General features: G+C 37.4%; 1 protein-coding gene across 3 annotated transcripts in view; it reads right to left on the bottom strand.

The window, feature by feature from the left end:
* GABRG1 (gamma-aminobutyric acid type A receptor subunit gamma1) overlaps nt 1–24,045 on the bottom strand; it is a 53,456-nt gene extending 29,411 nt beyond the window's left edge. Inside the window, exons 1-2 of one of the 3 annotated variants that reach the window (XM_090139484.1) lie at nt 23,961–24,045; nt 5,829–5,977 (exon numbers count right to left, since the gene is read on the bottom strand). Coding sequence is in view for 1 of the 3 variants with exons in the window: in XM_031588539.2 (XP_031444399.1) it covers nt 5,829–5,977; nt 22,861–22,952 (241 nt within the window). In the remaining 2 variants the exon portion in view is untranslated. Of the gene's footprint in view, nt 1–5,828; nt 5,978–22,860; nt 23,139–23,960 lie in introns of those variants that run through there. The other 2 variants (XM_031588539.2, XM_090139485.1) reach the window with 2 other exon arrangements.
* Nucleotides 24,046–26,283: the final 2,238 nt, after the last annotated feature.

Genomic DNA, 26,283 nt, shown 5'->3' with positions numbered 1-26,283 from the left:
CTAACAGTGATAGATGGTTTGGAAAGGTATTTCTCCTTATTTTATTTAGGAAATGTAGTAACAGCATTGAAAAAACTACGAGTAGGAAGAAGGCTATTTTATAAACCCTGTGTGCAAAGCGGTACAGTAGACCTCATAAATTTCTAAAGAAGAGGAGAAAATGATAGCCCACTTTAAATATTTGCATAGAAAGAGGCAAGAGTAAAGCAAGAAGGTGAGAGAACCGTAGTTCTCCCTGCATATTAAATAGGTTGAGTGAAGAGCACCACTCAGCTGCCCTCAAGAGAGAGTTCATCAACTCCCAAAGTAGCTGATGCATGCAAGGAACTCATACACTATGCCTGATATGAATACACACATACTTCTGATTTCCCACTTTGTCACATTTTCTTCACAAGAATCATAGAATCATTTCAGTTGGAAGGGACCTTTAAAAGTCATCTAGTCCAATTCCCTGAAAGGAACATGGACACCTACAGCTAGCTCAGACTGCTAATTGCCCAGTCCAGCCTGACATACATAGAATGTCTCCAGGAACAGAGCACCCACCACCTCTCTGGACAACATGCTCCAGTGCTTCACTACCTTTACTGTAGAAAGCTTCTTCCTTATATCCAATCTAACTCTTCCCTTTTCTAGTTTGAAATCACTTCCCCTTGTCCTATCACCACAGACTCTGCTAAAGAGTCTATCCCTTTCTTATAGCCTCCCTCTAGATACTGAAGGGTAACTATTACATATCTCCCTAAACCTTCTCTTCTCCAGGCTGAACAGTTCTCTGAGTCTATCCAAACAGGAGACATTCCTTCCCTTGGACCATTTCTGTGACCCTCCTTTGTACACACTCCAATAGTCCGTGTCTCTCCTGTACTGAGGACTCTATATCTGGACACAGATATGACTCCAGCTGAAGTCTCATTAGTGCAGAGCAAAGGGGCAGGATTATCTCCCTCACCCTGCTGACATATTTTTTGTTGACATTTTTTTGATTTTTTTGATGCAGCCCAGGATACTGTTGGCTTTCTGGGCTGAGAGGACAAATTACTGGCTCACATCCAGGCTGCCATCCACTCCAGGTCCTTTTTTGCAGGGCTGTGCTCAATCCTTTTGTGCTCCAGATTGTATTGATAAATAAAAGGTGTCTTCTTTAGGAAATTGAACTAGTATTTGACTGGTTTTGAGCATCATTTAACACAAGCATGTACCTAAGGACAGGCTTAATCTCTGGAAAGAAGTGACTCTTATGCCTGAAGTTGAAGAGTGAGAATGAATATTCCCACAAGAAGCAAGACATGGAAAGAAGTGTTACTTGGAATACATGACCACTGCTTCCCTAGCAAAGAATGATGCTGAAATCCCCAGGCATATTCTGAACACCAATTTGGGTTCAAAATCTGTATTTTGGAAAATGTTAACTATGGATTAGAAAAATCACACTGATACATATCCACTTCAATCACTGACAAATAATTTTAGTAATTGCTCTTGCTATTGAAAATGTCTCTTTTTTAGCCTGTATTTAACCAGGTCCAATTTTCAGCCACTGATATTTGCACTGCTTGCTATGTGGAAGACCTCTCTTTATCCTGACAAAAACTATAGTCTTGATTTTAAAAGCACAGAATATTGCCCTTTTTATTGCTGAATATTTCTCCATTTTCATTAATCTAGTTCTTGACATTACCTGATAGCAAGTTAGTGCATCTAAATTCACTAATTTGTTCATTTAACTTATCAAAAACATGCATTTTAGAATGAAAGTCTAACACATATCTTTATTTACCACAATTTTTTTAATTTAAACAAATTTAGTGAATTTCACCCAAGTTGTGTGTTTTGGTTTTTTTTTGTTTTTGTTTTTGTTTTTTGAGCAAGCTTTCTGTAACTGCTCAATAACTGCCTAAGTAATCAATGATAAAGTAACTATTCAGCAAAGAAATTAGGTGATGACCACATTCAAGAATAGCAGGGTCTTCAATGCTTTAAACTACTTCAATAGCATTTAATATAACAATACAATTCTGACAATAATTTATCTAAAAGTATTATTTATACAACTATCTGTATTACAATTCAGCTTCAAATGTCTACAGCAGGCTTCCAGCTCTATCTCTAAAGAATTTTTTCAAAGTGATTTTAATGGAAATAGAACCCTGTTCTTCACTGTTGGTCTTATATATTTTTGATTTAAAAAGAAGCCCATCTCTAGCCCACCATTTTTTTTTCCATCATTTTCTATGCAGGGCACACAATCAAGTACTTTTAAAATTCACTGCAGATGCTCTTCTACACATTGCTTCTTTTATTTCAATTTCCTTCAATTCATGTAAAATATTCTTTATGAGAGTACATCCCTAGTTTTACCTGCTATTTTTGTGCTTAAATGAGTTTATTATTTTCCTACCTACATCATTATTTTGTGTATGCTATACTAAAAGCACCAGTTCAAGACAATATCCCCTAATATCCTTATCTTTTCAGAGTTAGCACTTCTATAAGTCTCTTGAAAGTTCACTTTTTGTTCTTGCAGTTTTTAATACCTCCGAGTACATAACTTTTCACAACACTGCACTGAGATGCAATTATTTGCCCATGCCTTGCTAACAGGACAATTACAACTATTCAAATTTCTCTAGGTATGATTTTCTCTTATGTTTATGAGCTATCATCCTCATCATTAAAAATTGTATCAATAATGTCTGTCTTCAAGTTAATGATTGAAAATGCTACATTAGAGAACTAATGTGATTGATTACTCCTATTTCTAACTGAACTTTCAGACTATCAGTTGTGTTTCACTCATGTAATACACGACATTGGACATGAGACATAGCTGGAAAAAATATAAATTGATAGACTAACATTAATATGCTAGTATCCCTAAGTTGTGAGGGTTGGAATAGCGAGCAGAGAGAGTTTTTTCTCTTAAAAAGAGAGTTTAAAACTTCTGACTTGCTCAAGGACTGAAGCTAAAACAGTGTGGTTATAAGTTATATACATATGTATATGTATTCTTACCTTACAATAAGTATAATATTGTTTTGTTAATATATCAACACACCAAGGTTGTATCAGTAATTAAAAGGATTTATACTATAGATCAGAAACTCCAGGTGGTAACTGCCACTATTTCATACTGAGCAGAATGTACTTTAATAATAGTATCTTTGTGCTCCATATAAAATATGTTGTATATAATGAGTTAAAGTCTAATAAGCGTAATAAACATAAGAAAGATTAGCAATTAACAAATCAATGCAACACAAGGATATTAGTACGAGACACACAAAATGACACAGTGTGGTTTTCTGAAATTTCAGTACTGAAAAGGATTTTTTAATTTTCATTTGGCTCTCCTTTATCACGTCACTCTGCATATTCAACAATGAAACCCCTTTTCCTACTCTGACATGCTGTGTCAACATGAAGTGGAAAATTAAATCTGACTCTGTAATTCAAACCCTAAAAGCCTAGGCTCAAAAATATGCTAAAAGTCTTGCTAGTTTAACTGAGCTTTGTAATTCAGTAATAACGTTGCGTGGGAAATTATTACTTTGAAAGATAATTATAATTCCAGTCAATAACCTCGTTGTAGAAGTACTGGCATACTCCGAAGATGTATAATCTGACACTAGATTTTATCCACATAATCGACTCAGAATAAGATGAATGTGCCACCGCCTGATTTTATTTTTCTATGTTAGATATCTGCTGTTAAATATCTCAAACAGCTGGACAGAATGTGATACCTGTATTTAAAGCTGTCATTTCGCCTTACTTTTGCCAAAACTCTGCAACTTTCTCTCTATACAAAAAGAGAGCCAGACTTCACATTTGCTCTCCTGGCAACAAAGTGTCTCCTGTTCTCATTACTCCAGCCTTTCAGTATTTGGACAGAGGCAGGTCCAGAATAGAAAAGGTCAAAAACTCAGCATCAGGAAAGTGAAAAAGAAAAAGTAAGAGAGCATTTATGTGAGAGCAGCTAGAAGCTAGAAAGTGCTTTCTTTCAGAAATAATAATCCTATCAATAATCGAAATCCAGAAATCTGTACATTGAAGTACTCAAAAAAAGATTCAAAACTCAACCAAGACTCAGTGCATAATCAACAAAGCAAAGGTAAGAATAACATCAAAAATTTTTGGTGTTCCTCTAAATCCATTGGGCATCTAAGAATGAACTCCTCTTCCTTTATTGTCCATTTTTTATTATTTCAGAGTTTTAAAGGGAGAGAAAAAATATTCACATTACTTTCATCCCTGCATACCAGATAATTATTAGAAGGAATCCTAGTGGGGAATATTTATTCCCTCATTATTCTTTTGTTGTCCAATGAATCAAACAATCTGAAAGAAAAAAAGAAGAAGTGATACTATACATCTTTTATAAGTTGAGAAATTAAGAAAAAATATGCTGGGAGATGTTTTTTGTTGTCTGTTCAGAGTAATTCACTTAAATGGGGGTGAAGGAAAAGACAAGGGAGGGCCTTTTTGTAAGGGCTGGTAGCAACAGGGCAAGGCAAAACGGCTTTAAACAGGAAGAGGGTAGAATTAGCCTAGATATTAGGAAGCAGTTATTTACTGTGAGGATAATGAGACACTGTAAAATGTTGCCCAGAGAGACTGTGGATGCCCCTTCCCTGTAGGCATTCTTGGCCAGGCTGAATGGAACTTTGAGCAACCTGGTCTAGAGGGAAGTGTCTCTGTCTATAGCAGGGGGTTTGGAACTAAGTGAACTTAAAGGTCCCCTCCAACACAAATTGTTCCATGATTCTACGATAAACTTCGTGAGATTCCATATTGTGACAGGAAAAGAAAAATTTCCATTCAATATCTTCAGGGTAACAGTCAACAATAAAATAGAACTAAGAAACTTAGGGAGGGAAAGAAATTTTCAGAAGCTTTCAAAAGAAAATATTAAATCTGAGATTGCATCTCTTTGTTCTCCTACCTGAAAGAAAAAGGTCTAGATTGCTCTACTGTTTATTGTATAAGCAGCTTATAGACTTACACTGCACTCCTTTCATAGGGAACACTAGGCATTTAGCAAATAATTTTGTCTTCCATCTCTCTTTGTGGTTCAGAAAACAAACCTAAGGAAAACATTTTTCTTAGTTTGATCCAGCAAACACATGGTAGATGACAGCTGGTGACGTTTTCATGTATTCCAGGATTTCAACATGAATACTTTCAAATATTAACACTTAACAGTTGCAGTTAAATTGACATTTTGATTTGTGAAAGACAAAATTGACTTACTACTAGCTGAAAAGTTTAAACTACAGTAATGCAGTCTTCCACCCTATAATTCTCCAGAAAAGCTATTGCTCTAAACTGACTTTGTAAATTCTTGCAAAGTTTTTCAAAATTTGAGCTAAGGAAAAATCAGTGCTGAATTGAGTTATATTTCTATAAAATATACATATAGTGCATTTTCTAAAGGGAGAGAGAAAATGTCTAGGAATAATACTTTAAACTCCTGCAGACTCAAATTTTTTTCCAAAATTGAGATAATTCATATATACACTAATGTTTGTCAGAAGGTCTTAAAGTAACAAGACAATATATAATTATCTTTTAATGATGTATTATAAATATATCGCTCATTTTCCTCTCAAAAAATACATAAGGAAATGATTATAAATATAGCATAAAAATTCTGCTTATGGACAGATCATGATTTTCACAAGTTTTAGAAAAACACTGCATTTTATTGATATTATACTTAGATTACTATTTTAATTAAAAAAAAAAAATCATCTGTCATCACTGGCATGTGATGACAACTTTGCTTCACATCTTCTATTTAGTGAATTATTTCAAGTGCTTACCCCCAATATCTGGCCGAAGCTTATTGTCATATCCTTGAAGTAAGGAGTCCAGTATATGAGTCACATCCCCGCCATGAATCTTTGGTGCTAGGACCCATGTTTTATTCACAGTTAAGTCTTCGTCATCTTCATCATCTGCTTTATCAGCTCTAATAGTGATTGAATTGAAGAAAAAAAACAAGCTTAGAAAAAAACAGTAAATCAAAATAATGAAGAGATGAAGAAACTGGAAAATACCAAGCACTTATAATGCATCCTGGTGCCAACAGAAAGAGGCAAGCCCTTATTTCAAACATCAGCATTTAGTTATATGACTGTAGAAAGTATGAGCTAATAAACTCATCTAGAGAAGGGCTGACATATCACGCATACAGAGAAACTCAAACCATAAGTCAAACACATAAAACTTTACCCTTACTCTCAGCACTTTCCTGCCTTAAAATGCAAAAAGGAATTTCCAAGCTTTCCCCAATACATGCCCCATTTTCAAGTCATGGCAGTAATATTTCTAAGAGATGCTTATTTGTCATAATAGATGCACCTTGTTGTTAACAACATTAATAGCATTCCTTTCTTCATAGCCTCTTGCTCTAGCTATTATATAAAGAATTAAACCTCACGTAACCTCACTCAACTCCTTCCAAACATTAAGAAAGCAAACAAACACTGCATCCATGTGCCATGACTAAACAGCTGAAGTCACGTGTCAGTAAAGTACACACATGTAGATGTGGTATAGTTAAAATCTTGTATCACTCCTTTAACTTAATCTTATTTGTTAGCTATCTCTTTTATCAGGATAGCACAATTGCACAAGAAAAACACTCATGTTCATTTATTGCCTATCTTTTAATTAGATAAGCAGCAATATATATTTTATCACTAAGTCATTAGAAAAATGGCAATACCTTAATTATGTCTGCAGATTCACTCAGATATCACCAAAAGGTCAAAGAATGCCTGGAAGTCGTTTTCTTGCCATTTGAATCAAATGAGTGTGGACTTAAATATTCCTCCAGTGCTAAAGTCTGCAATCTACATTACTCATCCAGCATATTTCAGGGAACTGCTATGGGCTTCAAGTCAAACAAAGTACATCAGACTGATAGCAGTAACTCTGACAGTCACACAACGTATCTTCACAAATGGACACTAGCAATTATTACTGAGAGTATGCAATTCATATAAATCAGTTCCAATGTTAGCATAAGCTTAGCTATTCCAGTAAAGGAAAGAAATTAAAGTACTGTTCTTGTACCAATTTGTATTTACATTGAATCTAAAAATATTACTGATAAATTATTAGAGAGGGATTTTCAAGAGTTTTTAAATTACAGCCATACACTGCCTTCAAGACTAAGAGTAACTTTTCAGTGAATCTTCTACAGAAGTGAAGACCACAAGGTGTTCCATGGGGATACAACACTAAATTTACAGGAGTAAAGGACAGAAAAAGTCAGGAAAGGACAGAGATGGAGCAGTCATGCCTGGCTGTTACTGTAGCCCTTAGTGGGAACGCACCAAAACAGTCTGTGTTTATAATTCTTTGCACCACCTTTCAGATAACACTACTAAGTTTCACTGAAACTCAAGATTACCACCAGTGTGAAAACTTCTCTGTGTTTTCCGCATGCCTGGATGATTTGGGAAGCGTAGTTGGGAGCTTGCCACAACTCAGTGTGTTTCCAGAGGGTGAATGAAAGGCACTGCTTATATATCAGGGCTTTTATACCTAGCTTGCTGCAAACAAGTCACTAGAGTCTATTATAGCTAAAAGTGATGTGCAGTCTAAATACGAGGTTCACTGTTAGCTTCCCCTTGTAAAAGTCTAAAAAGTGTTTTCATTCTTTTAAATTGAAATGTGTTGTGTAATACTGAATATCTTTATTGCACAACATAGACATTATAGAAATGTCAGATATTAAATATTTAACATCTCCTATTAGCAGGATTCTGCAAATGTGAGCACTAAAGAAGTAGAAAGCAAAGTTTGTAAGTATGTACTCTGCATCACGCAAAGCTACCATCTCTTTCATGTTTCACTGCCACACTGCTTTTTTTTTCTTATTATTTTTGGCCCTGTTATATCGTATGCCATCTCTAATTGCTATGTAAATTTGCTTAAGGTTGTTAAGAGTGCAGAGGCAATCCTTGCTCCCCTGAGGCATTAAAATGATGAGGAATAAAACTTCACTTATAAGCAGCTCTCTAAGAAAGGAAATGTTCACTACAAACTGATTTTTTCCCCCTCACTCTTTTTGTTCCCCAGCCTTTAAACAGCAGAAAGTACAAAGAAACTACCTAAGATCTGAGAGCTCTGTACAGAGTGATGCAGAATGACAAGCACACAGTTTTGTCCCTCTTTTGTCTTCCTTTTGCATCATTAGTAATAACTGCCTAGATTCAGTCCAAATGAAATATACATGACATAATGCCAAAGGCCCATGCCCACCTTGGAGAGTGGCCTCACAGAATAGGATCTGGGTGTTCTGGCTGATGGAAAGTTGTATTTGAGCCAGCAGTGTGCCCTGGCAGACAGAGGGGCTAACTGTACCCTGAGGTACCTCAGGCCCAGCACTTCTGGCCAGGTGAGGGATTGGACTGTCCTGCTCTGTTCTGTGCTGTGTGACCTCATTTGGAGAATTGTGTGCAGTTTTGGGCACTACAATATAAGTAGGACATCGAGCTATTAGAGAGCATCCAATGGAAGGCAACAAAGACTGTGACCAGTCTAGAGGGCAAGATGTATGAGGAGTGGCTGAGGTCCTTGGGTTTGCTCAGCCCAGAGCAGAGGAGCTGAGGGGGGGGCCTACAGCTCCTCACAGAAAGTGGAGGGGCAGCACTGAGCTCTGCTCTCTGATAACAGCAACAGGGTCTAAGGGAACAGCATGGAGCTGTGTCACGGGAGAATCAGGCTGGGTGAAGGAAGAGGGTGATGGGGATGGAACAGGCTCCCAGGGCTGTGACCATAGATAGCCCTGAGGTGCTGGAGTTCAAGGGGTGTTTGGACACTGGTCTCAGACATAAGGCTTGATTTTTGGGTGATCGGGAGTTGGACATTATGATTCTTATATGTCCCTTCCAGCTCAGGATGTTCTATGATTCTAAATTAAGAAAAAATAAAAGAAAAATGTAAGTACATTTCAGGTTTTCACTTCCTATTTTATTTAATGGGAAACCTCTGATCCTCCAATTTTAAAAGTCTGAACTAAAAATTGGTATATAGATGAGAACACTAATAGCTTACTGAAAACTATTAATAATGCAACATCAGGGGTGGAAGGAAGAATTCCATTCCAACATCCAACTACTTTTTCCAGTCACTACTAAAAATATCTATTCAAAGACGTACTTCTACAATAAACATTTTTTTAATTCCATACCAGTACGCTACCTTGCATCTCACTTGCATCTCATCCATTAGCTAAACCAGTAAAGAAAATATTGCAAATCTGAAACTAATATAATCAAATATGGAGGAAATAGGCTCACACCATAAAATAAGCTAGTCTCACTTGCTCTACTCCTACCGTACTGGCCTTTTCAGAGATGACACTAACACCTTGCTACCAGAATACCATCTTTTTTTCTTGAACTCTACTTTGAAATGTGACCAAAATCAAGCAAGTAATAAAGGCATTTGTAATGCTGCTGGCGGCCAGCTCTCCACTTCTGATTCAAAAGCCATAGCCACTGATGTGCAGTCACATACAGAGATAAGACAGAAATGAGTCTAGCTGAAAAAAGGAAGTGACCAGAATATATAGGATGTCTTCTGTATGCCTTCCAGTGAAGCGGAGCATACACCACCTGTCAACCTGAGTTCTCCATTCAGAGTTTTTTGGGGAAGTTGTATAAAGCAGCTAGCTCCCAAACAAAGCACACAGAAACACGAATGCAATATGCCAGACAGCAGGTACATTCATTTCTTGGAATCAGAATTACTTTTGTCATGCTACATTCATTGACCAATGCATTTCAAAGGTAGAAAATCCTTCAGAATAAGAAGCCATCAGGATTTGCTGAGATGCTGTTACCAGAATTAAACTGAGGTTGCTAGACCATATTCTTTAAATAAATATTCACTTTAGAGAGCAACTTGGTCCAAAACTGTTTACATTTCAACTAATTTTCTGTACTTCTCAATCCACTTTTCAAAGTCCAGCTTTTTCCCCAGAGTTTGGAATGGGATAAAAGATAGAAAATTAAAAAAAAAAAAAAAAAAACAGTCTGAACTGGAAAACAAAATTTTACATTTAGCAGCAACAGTTAACTCTGGCATCTTTTTATTCCTTTGTAGTTGAAATAAGTTGAAATAAGATTAATGCTGATCAACTCCATCCTAAACTTAAGAGTAGCACCTTCCTCCCTCTCTCAGAATTCCCAGAGGAAAGGCAAATTTAATTAAAGAGGAATTCTTTTCCTTTCCAACCTCTTGTAAAGTTTATCTCACTATACACAGACTTTCACATTTGATTCTCTCCTCACTTACTGTAAACTGTAATTTTTTCAGTAGGTCTTTTGCAGAAAGGAAAAGTCAGGGCAAAAATACGACATCAGTACAATGAAACACTTTTTTCATGGCACAGTGCTATTTTACAGCTATTGTTAACTATATTAATCCTAATTTTAATAATTCTATAACTATGAAAGACTTTGTTTCTAACATGCTTGTTGTTAACACTTCAGTTAGCCTCACAAACTCAGGAGTAAGTAAACTACAAGTATACAGTGAACAGTAATTAGGCACAAAGTGCCCTAATTATGCTCTCTGTCCTTCAACTAATTGGAGACATTACCATGATTAATAAATCCCTCAGTACAAGCAACTAATGATTGAATAAGCCTTTTCAACATCAGACAGTGTGATGTTCAGACATTAATATCATAGGTCTTTGTTCTACTTTAAATATGAGAAAAACCAATCACATGAGCTTTAAGTTGAGATTAATGTCTGTCAGATTATGTAATGAACTGGAAAAAAAAAAAAAAAAAAAAAAAGAAAGAAAAACGTGGATATAGTTAGTACTGCTACTGCTATTTACATCATGCATATCAAAGCATGACACATAGAACTGCAGATATACCAGAAATGGTGTATTCAATTTTGTTTTCATTTCCTAGGCTCCTGTTCCCATACAACACACAAGGGTCCCCAGTTCTCCTGGCAGAGTTATCTATGTGGAACCCACAGACTTCAGGAGAAGCACTAGAGACTGTCCAGAAAACCTTAGTTATCTCCATTGAATTTTCATGCTTGTGCGCAAGCAATATCAAGCTCTCAGAGGCCATGCAGTTTAAACAGTAATGCACAGTAGCTTTGTCTATTTGGAGATAAAGTGGTCCTTTTTTACATAGAATATTCTCGCTGTTTGAGCACTTAAAGTAAACATAAGTGCATACTTTATTTCATATATATATGCGCATATACAGTGTTTCAGATAAATTCTATACTGAAAGAGCTGAAAGGAACAATGTCGTTTTTCATTATGCCTTACATACATCAATGAAAGCCATAAGAATATTTGTGTTAGCCCACTTTTCTGAGGAACTTCTCCAACAGCAGTCAAAAAGCAAGTATTCTGTGAATTTTACCAATACATAGTCAGTGACTGTGACACTTCTTCAGCATACTCACTCAAGTCCAAAAAACAAAAAACCACAATCAGATCTCTCATCTGAATAAAATCAGCATAATTATATTTTACTCCCAAAAAACTACTAACTTTCTCTGATTTTAGTAAGTTAAGAAACCCGCTGCCTTGCACAGGGCATCTCACACATCTGACCTCTCAAGATAGGCTAAAAGAACAGATATCAAAACAGAAGACAAAAGTGAAAGCTCTTTTTAATGATTAGATGTTCGAATATTTGAATTTCTAGAAGACCATCTCAGTTCTGCTCTTCTGCCCAATGAGTGAACTGGTTCACCAGCTAAGGACACAAATAGAGCCTTTTACAAAGGAAAGGAGAGGCTAAGAGGAAGAATCTGCACTTCACTTGCCACAGCCAAGTAACAAAAGGCTCTCACTAGATACATTGAGTGGACTTGAGAGAGAAAGCACCACAGATGGGTCTGCTCCTAGCACATACTGTGTACTCAGCTTTTAAACGCTTGTATAATGACAGAGCACAGCAGAAATGGGAAGATCACATCTTGGCCACAATCACAAGAATAAAATCCACAAGAGAAAGTTTAAAAAAATAAAGAGACTCCACAATCAATATATACTCTGCTTCTTTTTATAACTAAGATCCTAGCAGTCCATACGCTTTTGTCATGTTACACACAAGAATCAACTAGTTAAACATAAAACATGCTAAAAACAGTGTTATTCACTTGTGCTTCCCACAAGTTAGTTTAGTTATTAGTTTTGCAATCTTCACAACTTTGCAATTTAATTTTTGTTTTTGAGTATTCATTTAAAAACTTCTATTCAACTCCAACTTTTGCTTGGAAAGTAATATCCTCAAACTACAAAAATGGGAAAATATATTGTTAGTAAAAACACTATTTCAGAAGTTGGTCAAAATACATCATTTAACCATACAATATTTTATAATAGTCAGTCCAGACAGATAAATTTGGCAGGGAAGGCTTCCAGCAGGTCAGACATCTAACCACACATAACCTTGCTTCATGACACCAAGCATGATAAGGCAGCACTGAAGATGTGTGTTTCATTGAGAACTTGGAATCAGAGTACCCAGCCAAGTCACACACATGAAAAAGACCTGAAACATTACTGACAAACAAGACATGGGAACTTTCAAGATTTATTTCCAAAACTTGATGACCGACTTCACACTTATCTGTTTTAGGAAATTTCAGTGGAAATAAACTCTATTATGTATTTCTACATCTTCTTCACTGGTATGCTTTATTCATCACTGAAAATTTCTGGAAAAATACCATAGCTGCAAACAAAGAAATGCAGCTATTTAAAACATGTTTTCAGAGTGTTACTAGCTCTTTCCAGTGTTATGGGATAGAGCTGACATATTTCCCCTTTATTCTTCCTAAACTTGTTTGACACTGATGAAAATCTCTCTTTTCTCCCCATCCATTTCATCTCAGGTGCTTTTATTAATTTATTCTCTCCTCTCCCCCTATTTGCTTTGCTTTGCCAGAGTCTGGCATTTTTGTTTGTTTGTTTGTTTTTATATAAAAATAACTTTCTTTATCCCCCTGAATTAACTGTAGTTTTTTTTTCATTGAGTTGATTCTTCTTCTATATATACCAACTCTCTTATGTTCTTTTCCTTCCCTAATCTCATGCTTCTCAGACTACTTACAATTTTCTGTCCTGTTTCCTCTTTCCTCATTTCTTTCCAAGTTTTTACTGAATAAATGAATCCGGACCTTAAGTTAGAAAAAAAAAAAAAAATCAGAGAAAAGTGTGAAAAAACTTTTAAAAAAAATCTAAGATTCCTATTATAGAGAAAGAAATAAACCATTTTTAGGATAAATAGTATCAAATAGGTAAAGTTTTGTTAAAAAAAAAAAAAAATTAAAGTCACAGTCCTAACATAATAAAAGATGGTATCTCATCCATTCATTCCCTGTAAGGAGAAATGTGACTCCCCAAATCTGAACGTGAATACTATCAGACTTGTGCATCTTAATGAATATCATAAGTATTGGGTGATCGAGTTCTTCCAAGTCATTACAGTTTTGAATTACATCTCTGAAAGACATGAAACTTTTCTTCCACACTCAATAAGTTTAGTGAAATTAATTTTAGTCGCAGAAAGATCATAATTTAAAAGCATTATCACATTTCTTATAAAATGATCTTAAGGTTATCTGTGATACTAATGCAAAAAAACTAAGAACAATTCAACCAGACTTAATTATGATCACTTAATAAAGACACAATCTGTGTCTTCATTATGTCTATAATGTTTATAGAAATTTTTGACATTCATAACAACAGGTGTTATGAAAGATACTTTACAGAAAAACTTTTTTCAAGACCAACACAAATTTCTATCCTCCAATGTCAACTTTCTTAAATGCTCTGTAATACTTGAAATGACTCTTGTCAAATTTGTTCTTATTAGTTCAAATAGTTTCAAAAATCTCCCAGAAATTATTATGTGGAATCAAAGCATCACAGTGATTCTTTATCCACCAGTCCTCTCATACAATACTGAGATAATTTTCACTTGAAAAATCATTGTGAACAGGCACACACAATTGATGTGCTCAACCTGGTATAACTGCCACCACTATTCCTATCAAGTTACAGTCCAAGAACCAACTGAAAACTTTCTTTACATCTGCAGAGCATAATCCAGTTGGGTCTTTGAAAATTAGAGCAGCAGAGATCCCACAGCCTCACTGGACAACCTGATCCACTACCTAGCTATCCTCAGTGATTATTTTTTCCTTTATACCTTACTGGGACTTCCCCTGTTGCAATTTGTCATCATTGCTCCTCATTCTCTTACCAAGCAGCACTGTGAAGAGACTATGTCTTCTCAGTCACCTCCCTGTAAGTACTGGAGGCTGCAGCTGGATCCCCTCAAGGCTATGTCCAGGTTGAACAAGGCCCAGTCTCATAGCCCTTCCTCACAAGTCAAGGGCCTGACCATCCTAGTGGCCTTCTGCTAAATCCTCCAATTTAGACCCAAAACTGATCGCAGTATCTACACATGGTTTAACAGGAGCTGAGCAGAGGGGACCAATCACCTTCCTCAGCCTCCCAAGTGTGTGCCTGTTCACAAAGTCCTGACCTGCTCTGCTGGCAAAGCACCCTGCTGCCCAACGCAGCCTCTATATGATAGGGCAGCTCCCCAGCCCATCCAGCTGCCAGGAGTCTTCCTGCACAACTTTACATTCAGACTTTATGAAATTCATAACGTTCCTCACAGCCTCTCCAGGTCTCTCTGAATGGCAGCCCTACCATCAAATATATGAACTTGGTATAAGCAGTCTCTCAATAGGTTAAACAATATAAATAATCTTCAGTAAAAACTATGCTAACATTATTACTCCAGAGCAGTCCTTTTTCTGCCTTAGCTAAGTGAGGAAAAAAGAACACACTTCTCACTTGTCTTGTTTCTTCACACCAATTACTCAATGCTCTGATTACAAACTTGCAGAATGTGTCATGTATTTTGTTTTGGCTAAGAAAGCTTGGTAACTTATTGATTGTAACACCCACAATCACAGTGAAAGCACTCCTTCTATTCTCAGAAAATCATTACTACAATATCTTAAGGCTGTTCTGTGTCTAAAGAAGTACTTGAAAGTGCCCATTATCTTCAGTAACTTGGTACTTTTTTAGTACAAATATTTCTAATTCTAGCTGAGAAGTTAGCAGAACCTTTATGATATCTCTACTTTAATCTTAGAGATCAAGATATTTTGCCTTCTAAAATTTTTAAAATTTTTAGACAAATAAATATAGATTGATCTTCCTCTACCAGATGTTCTTCTAAAGAGAGCTTTCCCACCACTATATATAACAGAAAATAAAATTTATCAGGAAGATAAAGTAGGTCTTAAGAAAATCTGTACATTCTTGGCTGAAACTGAAGAGTAAATGAACTGAAAGTCTTTGGGAGATTCTTTTCAGATGGATTTCAATGAAACCTCGCAATGTAGATTTGTAAGTCATACCTTCTCAATTGGTCTTATCTTCTTTGTGAGTTTTGGCCAGACCATACAAACAAGTACTTAAAATGTAAATAGTGCAAATAGCCATATTCCACTGCTCAATCAGATCAAATATTGGGGAAGATGTTGAGATTCAGAGAACAGAAGACAAAAGGACAACCATAGCAAATTATAAAGCTTAAGTAGATATAAACGAATAGAGACAAATGGACTAACTACTAAATAAAGTACAAAACATGCCCAAACTACTAAGGAAGGACATGATGTTGAATAAGCATCATGCTTCTGAATAAATGATAAAAATACTAAGCACAGTAGTAACAGATCTCCTAGGAGTGTCAGACTTGGGTCATCACACAAACACGCATAAATCCAAGTGCTGCTGAGAAATAGAACCTCAAAAAAAAAAAAAAAAAAAAAATTATCCCAATTAAATTACATCCAATGGCACTACAGAATTCTTCGAATCTCAAAGTCTACTTTGTTAGATTTTTAACTTTGAAATTTCACCTACATCACAAGAAATGGATAAAATAAGATCTCTGGGGTATTTTCAATTATTTCAACTGCTGGTATTTCTACATACTCACGTGAACATTTTTTGTAACAGAATTCGCTGCAAAATCTTCAGGTAAATGGGAATCTACTACAGAAATATCAAAACACAAATGAAACAAGCTTATCCAGAATGCTTCCAAGTTCTGGCACACACTGAGCAGGTACCAGACTAAGAAATATATATAGACTGAAGTAGTAACAGAAACAGAGTCTTGCATTGAACAGCACACCATAATTGCAGTATATAGATGAAACTGGCTTAATATAGAAAAACCAAACAACTATAATAACCAGACAATTACAACACACTTCTAAGAGAAATACAGTTAATAGAGTCTACTAACATTTTAGTATAATTGCTGTTAGGCAATTGTGGACCAATGTGAACATCAGTGGAATTAATGAATGATAACACAAACAGGTATATATACTCAGTAAGGGCTAATGCAAGTTCCTAAACTATGCAGTAAAAAGCTTGGTGTCTCTCTGCAAGCAAAATTTTCTTCACTATACTATATCATGCATATATTTTACAAGAACAGAGTCCCACTTCTCATCAGATGATAAATAAAATGTATGGCTGTTGGAGCAGTTCCTTACAGGATGCAATCTGAAGACCATTGGATGGATGGCCTTCACTGAAAAAGCAAAATGCTAGGATCTACCTCCACAGCTCACCTGTAGCAGATATGACAAAATCTGGTACATATTAAAAGGTTGTGAGCTAGTGAGGTCAAATACCTTTCTCCCTCAAGAAAAAAACTTTGAGGCTAGTTTATTTTTAAAAACATCTACATAATTTATTCTAGCATGTAAATGTGACATTGCACAATGATGATAAAAAAATTATCAGTGACAGAGTTAGCAACATAAATTAATATTTAATATACAACTTTTCCTAATATAAATTTCATCCAACTGAACTTTGTTCTGAAAGACAAATTGAACTATAATATTAAATTATTAATAATAAGACTTAATGCCTCGTGGTACACTGCCTTAAATAGGAAGAAAACCGTATTAAATGGATTAACCATCAGCAACTCTGTAAAACCTTGAATAATTTAATCCAGAGGGAATGTATCTCATGTTACCTCAGATCTTTTCTATCTACAATTTCTGTCTGCCTTCCTGAAAACAAGAAAAATGACTGCATGTAATTTAGGAACCCAGAAAGACATTCACACTCTACCACGGATGAGAAAAAGGATTTGAGGATCAAGGCAGAAAGTCAAAGAAACACAAGGTACACCGGGGCAGTACTGGAGCTAATCCCAGGATATATTATTTCAGGAATATTAAGGAGTAGGGAAGTAATATTCTGTGTGTATATACCATCAGTGAGGCTAATATTTGTATAATCTGCCCATTTTTGAGGTCTGCTCTTCAAAGAAAAATTGCAAAGGGTTTATAAAATGGCTAAACTAATAATTCAATATTTGCTGAAGAATTTTAAGTAGCTCAGTTTACTTATCTGAGAGAAAAATGTAAGCTGCTGTCAAGTTCCCTCTTAAACTACATATGCCAAGGAAATACTTCCAACAGTAGACTGCAGCTTGGGTAAATCCAATTCAAGGGAAATTTTACTCTTCTCTGAATATCCCTGACTGCAACAAATTTATATAAAACTTTTGTTTTAGACTAGATCATTCATCCCACAAGAACTGAAAGGCATGTAACTACACAGCAGTTTCCAAGCACTGGGAGGTGAGGAAATTTCTCCAAGCAGGAAAGTAATCTATACTATGCTGAAAACAACATGGAATGTTTTCTAACAAAAAAAAAAAAAAAGAAGAGATTCCCTTAGAATTTTCAGGATGAATGTGAGGTTCTCTGAGAGTTCTCTTCAAGGCAAAACTTGACGAAGGCACATTGGACAAGAACGAGGTTTTTTAACTACTTTTTTTCTGATGAAAAGCAGCTTGTGCAGACCACTCCCCCATTCTTAAATAGCAACTGCAGCCATAGGTCTGCACTAAGATTTTTGCTGTACAGAACCAGAGGTATGAACAGGGTCATAGGCTTCATTAGAAATGGATCAAAGCACATAGGATCCAGTGGCTGGGTCAGTTATAGCACATGGCACAAGGCATAAAAAAAAAAAAAAAGAAAAAACAGCTTTAGCAGCTAGCAGAAAAAAAGCAGAAGAAAGCAGAAGATCCAGTGGCTGGAAACTAGAAAAACCTCAGATTAGAAATGCTATAAAATATTTTAGGCTCCTCATCAGATCAATATGCAGGGACATAGAGCAATTATATTGAAGCAACAAAGTTGATGCAGAAGTCAGATGAAGATTTGCAGCTTAGTTTATTCTGATGTTGGACCAGATTATCACAGCAGATCCTGCAGATATAAACATCCATTAGTGAAAGCGTATTTCTGAAAGCATGTCTTTTCATCTTTGTCATATCAGAGATTCCCCCCTTCTTCAAAGTAAATTCCTTTCTGACCAATTCCTGATGACTTTTCTAGTCTGCAGTCAGCACTATCACAACATCTCCAGTGTCACTACATGATTTAACATTTTAAGTTTAAATATGCAGAACTGAGCTTTTACATAGGCCAGTAGGCCACTGAACACATCACATTATTTCCAGCCTTCTTAATAAAAGCATTCACACAAGAAAAATTGAAAAAATCAGGTCTTCCATGTCACCTTCAGCTTAATTCAATTGCATCTGAGTTACTCCTCCTTACAAATTATTACTGTTAAGTTGTTAAGAAATAAAACGTAGTGTCACTGTCATCACCACCATTTGAAATGCTCCTGACAGTGTGCTGCCATTTATAACTATAATTTATCTCCATCACTTTTTATCAAATATGTTATGATATTATTATTTTATCCAAGTGCTTGCTCAATTTAGTATGCTGTGCAAGAAAAGACTATGCAGGTAATTAAAAAAGGAGGCACAATTCTCTCATAAATATAACTATAAAAAAATGATTCTTTTCTTATCCTGGGAGATGCTCAGCTTTTTTTCCCCGTATGTTCAAAATACACAACCTCTTCAGTATATATATGACAGCACATACCAGGGCAACACATTTCATCACAGAGTATATGCAAAGAGGCTCAGTTATTTCCATTTACGTAGTCCTGCCTACTGGCCATAGAATCTAGATGCTGCATTTCAACCCAGATTGTTACAGTTCCTCTACAGCTTCAAAGAAAAAACACTGGTCCTTCTACCTCTTGTAATTCACTGTGGTCAGACTCACAGTATTTGTGAAAAATCTGACCAAAGTCAATGAGTATCCACCTATAATGTTTTTTACCCAACTTAGTGAGCCTTACCTTAGAAGCAAGGATGTTCTTATTTAAAAACACAATATTTAACAAACAGGAAGTTAAAACCAATTCAAAATATCGTTTAATTGAGAACTTTTTTTCTGATTGCCATGGTTCAAAGATTTTCTTTAAATCCATTACAAGAAAAGAAAACTACGCACAAAATTAGTAATTCTTGATATTTAGCTATTTCTACTTTGGATATGAATAAACTGTTAATAAATTGTATTTTAAACAACTGACTGTTCTAAGTAACAAGTTGTTCATGAACGAAGAGTAACGAATAAATATCACATGTGTTCAAATGAAATACTAAATCACTATTATCAAGCATTAAGAAACCAATGTTGTTATGACAGGTTTTACTCTGATTTAGAAATTTATCCAAGAAGAAAACGTAAACTGTATTATGCATAAGTCGCTCTGAAAGTAATGCCTCCTATTTATTTCCATGGAAACTAGCACAGATTCAAAGAGTAAAATAACACTGTTTGTTATAGCAGACTTTTTAACAGTCACCATGATTACCTATGCATTTTCACTAGCAAGGAACAAGAGCCTGTAAGCCACGCTTGTAGATATCTGCACAGACATCCAGAACATGGCTTGTCTTCCATATTACTGTTACCACTGCTGAAATGCACCACTCACCACCTCGCTGTGCTCACCGTTTGGTTTTCATACATGTTCAGCAAGTGTTGTTGAATGTCAGTGGGTTTCATTTTCTTTGCATGGAAGAATTCAGAGACACACTTTTGCTTCATATGCTTTTCCAAGTGAAATGCCATTTTGTCAGACTGCCCCTCTGCTGTCATATGTTGCACAGTAACAGAATGCAATGGAATATTGGCAGGAAGGTTCAGCCTCTAACTGCCATAACACCAACATTTGCCTCTGGCATCTTAGGCCAGCATAATAAAATAAGAGTCATTAGTTTCAGAGCAAATCTCACATAAGTATTTTCCTAACAGATACCAGGAAGTGGAAAAGAAAATGTTAGTTGGCATTTGCTCCTACTGCCAGTCAGATAGTGATGGAGCATTTATAATCATTTTTTAGAACACCCAGGTAAAAAAAAAAAATCCAAAGAGAAGATATGGGAACATTAGGTAAATCTGAAAATACACTCTTACAAAAGCTGACCAACACATATAATTTGAACAGTAAAGGCATCTGGAGGATGCCCTCACTAATATGCACTAACTTTTGGTTAGCCCTGAAGTGGACGGCAGTTGGATTTGATATTTGGAAGTCCCTTCTAACTGAGCTTTCCGTTCTATTTTGTAGAAATTAAAAGAAATATTGCAGTGCATCTGTACCTGTATACTAAGACCTAAGCAATATTAATTAAATTGTCAACCCTCATGGTCTCCCCATGAATTATCCATTTATTTGAGTTTAAAAAGAATAATGGGTGTGCTGAATGCGTAAGACTGCAGTGGGAGGGGGAGATACTCATTTCTAAAGCGTATCCACTGGAAAGGCTCACAGCCCTAATTATCCTACAAACGAGGTGTAGCTACTGAAAACATCCCTCTGCAATGTACTGGTTCTTAAATCCTGGTCTGTTTGTACCATGTGTACAGAATCATAGGAAAACAACAGCTTTATGGGACAGAGTTCAACTGCTGCAAATTCATTCAGTGAAGGAAGTTTGATCTAATGATACACTATGGTTTGGGGAGCAATACACTAAAAGAGATAAACTCTTGGTTGACGTCAACTTCTGATTTTTTCACTTAGGCTTTAGCTTCACATATTATAACTAAAATAATTTCTACCCAGCCTCATCACAAAATATTTGGTGTATCAGTGGAGTTTTGGAATCAGGTGGCCTTTCAGGTCACCTCCAACCCAAATCATTCTATGATTCTGTGAAATGCACAGGAAAACCGCAATTTGCAACCTTTTAAAAGTATATCTTGAAAGATGAGTTAGCTCCCTCAGGATGGTTTTTGGAAAACCAGCCCAGCCTATTCTTGAGAGAGTTGCTTCTATATGTGTTTGCTTGAACTTCAAGGAAAAGCTCTAGCTGAAACTACAGAAAGGAATCCAAAGCAGAACAGTGTTTCCATCCTACTTTGTGGCAGGCTGCTAAAAGGCGTAGAAGCTCCTGAGCTCTCTGCAAATGCCCAGAGATGTAATGCAGCACACATCAGAGAACCAGGATCTGAAAAGCATGTCCATTTGCGGCCACTTAAAATAATAACAGAAATCTCTCAATAGTCACCATTTTCCTATGTAGCCTCTGAATGAAAGGCAAGGCTGAAAAGTGTTCATTCAGATATATGCATGTTTATACTAAAGGTTACATTTTATTTGAGTTGTTCGAAGCACAGAACAAAATAACATTTACAAGTCTCCTCTTTTTCTCACTGAAAACTTCTCATCGACTTCTTCATAACTGCTACTATTAATGAGATGTATACATAACAATCTACACTTAGTCCTGTAATCACAACCACTTTGACAAAAGAAAAAGTAACTTTTTTTTTTTTTTCTGCTAGCCCTCCTCCCTGTAGCCAAGACTTTGAACTGATCAATTAGCATGCAGATTCTTTTCTCTCAAACCGCTTGATAATTATTTCATACCTGAGGTACAACATGTTCATTAAGAACATTCTGAAATGCACAGCTGCACTGGTATAATTTCCATCAATGCTTTTGAAAAACATTTCCATAATATGACAAGGTTTTAAAAGACAGAATAAGAAAAGTATAATCAGTGGTGTCTCTAACTGGGATAACACAGCAGCCTTCTAGAGATGCTCTGAGATCAACATACTTCACAGAGATTGATACAAGATCAGTCAGTTTGAGAAAGGGATTTACATTCTAATAGGCTTGTAGGGAAAAAAATAAAATAAAATTGTTTATAGATTTTTTTTTTTTTTTTTTTTTTTTTTTTTTTTTTGCCACATCTCCTTTAGCCTCTTGGAATGATAATTTGATCTTCCTTCAAAAAGACTGAGCGACAGCTGAATACTCAACACTGCCGCGTGATTGTTATGAGTATAACCTGTGGAATGATGCACGTTATCACTGAATTATTAATGGAGTTGAAAAATCAGATCTCTCTCGTGGATACTAATAACACATTTACGCAACAGCACCCAACTGTTGTGCCTTCAGCACTTCAATTTAGCAACTTACCCACCGCCCCAACCGATCGTCACCAACTGCACGGAGCCGGGCACGAGTGGGCCCGATCTCTCTACTGGGGCCGTGCACGACAGGGGCCGGCAGCCCCCGACCACGCACTGCCCACTCTCTCGCCCGCAGCCGCCGCTCGCAGCCCCGCAGCGCGTAGCCAGAACCTCCAGGGAAACGCGGGGGCACGACGGCGGGGGCAGCTTGTTGCACGGGGAGACCGGTGCGAAACTCTCCCCCGAACAAGTGGGATGCGGCAGAAGTTTTACTTCGCCGGTTTCCTCTTCTCCCGCAACCTGTCGGAGGATCTTTTTAATTATTATTCCTTCCATTATTTGGCTGCATTTTTCACTTTCGCAGCACACCCCCCTCCTCAAGGCACCCCCCACCCGGCTCCCCGCACTCACCCGCTCCCCAGGCGCACGGTGAGCAGCAACAGCAGCAGCCGAGCCCCGCGGCAGCGACTCCAACGGGATGCGGGCACCCCCCACGCGTCCATGGGCGTGCGGGCGCTCTCCCGTCCCCGACTTTGTTCCGGAGAGGCTCGGGAACAGCGACCCTGCCGATCCCACCGCCCCCCCCCCCCGAGTGGTACACAGTGGGGAAAGGGAGGAGGGGGGAGGGTAATAAATAAATAAATAAAACACCCAAACAGGTAGGAACCCACTCTACAAGGACGGAGCAACTCGCCCAATAGGCTCATCAGGTTGCTCCATAAATTATCCTAAAAACTGCCGGGCGAATCAATCCCTAGCAGAGGTGGAGCCTGCTTTACTAGAAGGGAAACATGCTTGGGGGAAAAGGGTGGCATTGATTTGCTATTTTCTCCAAAGAGAGAAATAAAACAGATCTTTAGTATGTATAAATGAGGAATATATAAAATATTAAATGTGCATTTAAAGCCACGAGCATATATTTAGCCTTTTTCTTCCGTACTCAGAGGACGGGAGCGTTGCGAGAGGCACCCTCGGCCCCGCCGCCGGGAAGAGAGCCCCGGGGGGTGACGTGCGCGGAGCCCAGCGGGAACTGCGCGGGCCGGCTGATTTGGGGGGAGGGCGGCAGCAATCTCGGGGATGGAGGATCCCCTACTCCAGCTCGTCCCCAGGGGCCCTCCCCTCCGCCTCCCCTGCCGCCCCACTGGATGATGGCCACCCTCTCGGCGCGTAAGGGTGAGTGCGGAATCTGCGCGCAGCCGGGGGAGGAGAGCTGCGCAAGACTCGGAGGCTTCTGATAGCTCTGCGCGGCCGCGGAGCGCCCCCGGGGGGGAAGCGGAGGATGCGCGGAAAACGCAGAACGCCCCCTTTTTCCCCTCTTTTTTTTTTTTTTTTTCCCCCCCTATTTTCCCCCTCTTTTATTTTTCTTTTCTTTTTTTTTTCTCCCTCTCCTTATGGCTTCCTTCTCCTCCCTTTTTTGGGAGACCTGAGGGGAAAAGTATTCGAATAATAATTCTGAACCTTGCAAATCTGCACGATGGTGCAGTAGCAGAAACTCTGCGGCTGTTCCTCACCCGCAGAAGCCTCCGGCGGTGGAGAACGGGTGGCTACATCTCGGCGGGACCAGGGCATTGATAACGCGTATTTCCTCTCATGGCTCTCATGGGGGGGGGGGGGGCCTGCATCTCCTCCCCAAACTTCCCCGGACCCGGAAGAGTCCCAGCATTCAGCTGTCAATGGGGCACTCCTGGAGCAATTAGCTCTGCGGGAAGAACAACCTGTTTTATTGTCGTAGTCATCTTTTAAGTCAAAAACGCAGCTGTATCACATCGTAAATAATCCCCCATTCAGTGATTATTCTGATGGAGAGTAGTGTTTTGAGTTGGGTTCTTCTCCTCGATGCACCATCATCCCTTTACTGTTTTAGGCATACAGTTTACAGCTGCTCTAATGGTTAACGAAATTTGCCACACTTCAGAGAGCTGCAGTACATTAAGTGAAAATTCAACGACTTGAAAATTAATAGCCAGTCCTGGGGGTGCTGGCAGAAGGTAAAAGCACACATTACTGCATGACCCAAGGTCTCTTTATTGGTGAATTAACGCAGCATCCTGGCATGATAGCAGAGGCATGAGCTCAGAGGAGCATTTGTTGCAGTGAGCACAGAAGCAGCCCTGCTGCAGCTGGTGGTAGCGGCTCTGCTTTGTACTCATTGCTGGGGGAATCTCAGCCCCTCTCCAGGTCTTCCTCTATCTGTGAAGTCCTTCCGCTCTATAAACGGCTGTGGTCTTTATGTTTGTTGTGGATTGACCCTTCAAATCAGCTATGTTTCACAAAACAACCAATGAACTAACCCTCTGCCTTCGATTCCAAAGTTTATGGAGCCATTTCAACTCTTACCACTCTATAAAATTTAATCTCATCATTAAGATGTTGTTTAACTAATGTGACTTCTTGGAAAGTTTGATGTAAGTAGTAATACTGCTAGTACTCTGGAAGAAAAAAAAACAGACTTCTGTGTGAATGGTTTGGAACAAAGATTTAAAGATATTCAATTTCCCTCCTGTACAGGTCCAGCAGACTGCTAGCACTAAAGGAATAGAGGATTAGAGCTAAAATGACATGTCGCTTGAATAGTGCAAAAGAAGGGGAAAAAAAAGTAATCATTAGATCTCTGACATTAGAATGCTAAGGAGAACAAAAGTGCCATTAAAAATAGTTTGAAATAAAATCAGCACCAATGAGGTTTCTCAAATGACAGAAGAACAGTGATGTAGAGATGACATAGAACATGCTGGTTTTGGATAGTCCCAAATCTGAATTTTCATGTTACTTTAGTATAAACAATAGAAGTCTAGCTGAAATTAAAGGAAAAGAAAATTTTCCATCACTAAAATACTGGCTGAAAAAAATAGGTTCAAACACTTGGAAGGTTAAGAACTAAATAATGGTAATAATTAAATGAATCTTAAACTTTGAGAAGAAAACATGAGGATGAAAAAAATCTTGTTAGATATTCTCCAATTTCTGTAGAACAACAACAACAAACATAACATAAAAAAAAAACAAACCCACACAAATGAGTGTCAAAAGGAGACGCTGATATAGGATAATAAACTAAAGGACAATTAATTATCCAGACCTGCTGATACTCATCACCCACTTGATTCTGGAGCAGCTACCTAACAACAGTGTTTGAATTCTTATTTGCAATCATATTCTCCACCTGAGAGTGGTAGGGCAGTATTCAACCACCCATGCATGAAGAGGGAAGAGAGAATGATTCTGCCCTCCATAGAAATAAAAGTTCATATAATAGCAAGAGCTGAAGGACTATTGCAGCCATTCCTCAAGAATGTAGATTTATTTGGTACATTTTTGGTGAAGTTACACATGCAGACCCTAACTGTGGATGCACAAAGTGCACTTGTGTCTACCTTGCTCCTACAATTTATGTGCATGTAAATGAACATTCACAAATGCAAGTGCAATCAGATGCACTGTATTTTGAAACAACAGCACAACTGAAAAGAGTTACATTTTTCATAGGACAAATCAGAAAAAGTGGCTTTAAATATGCAATAAACTTTCACATCTAATCCTACCTGAATGTTTACTGTGTAATAAAATTCAAGAATGGTATGACAAATAGCACAGTAGCCTGCTGTTGCATCTGCTATAAAAAGCATCTCAAGAACAAAGAAAATGAATACAAACATTTTAGCATTGACCTTTTAAAATGTACCTTTAAAGATAAATGTGGTAAATTTCCAAGCAAGAAGAACAGAAAGACGTAGAAACATCACTTCAGTGTAGCTTTCATATCATGATTAAAAACACACAATAATTGCATTCAGTGAAACGGTCAACATCTTAATAGAAAATAAATTATAAAAC

The sequence above is a fragment of the Phasianus colchicus genome, chromosome 4 (assembly GCF_987193195.1).
Source record: "Phasianus colchicus chromosome 4, bPhaCol1.hap1.1, whole genome shotgun sequence".
NCBI classification, from domain to species: domain Eukaryota; kingdom Metazoa; phylum Chordata; class Aves; order Galliformes; family Phasianidae; genus Phasianus; species Phasianus colchicus.
The sequence above is the reverse complement of the archived record's forward strand: the minus strand, read 5'-3'. Positions and strand labels throughout refer to the sequence as shown.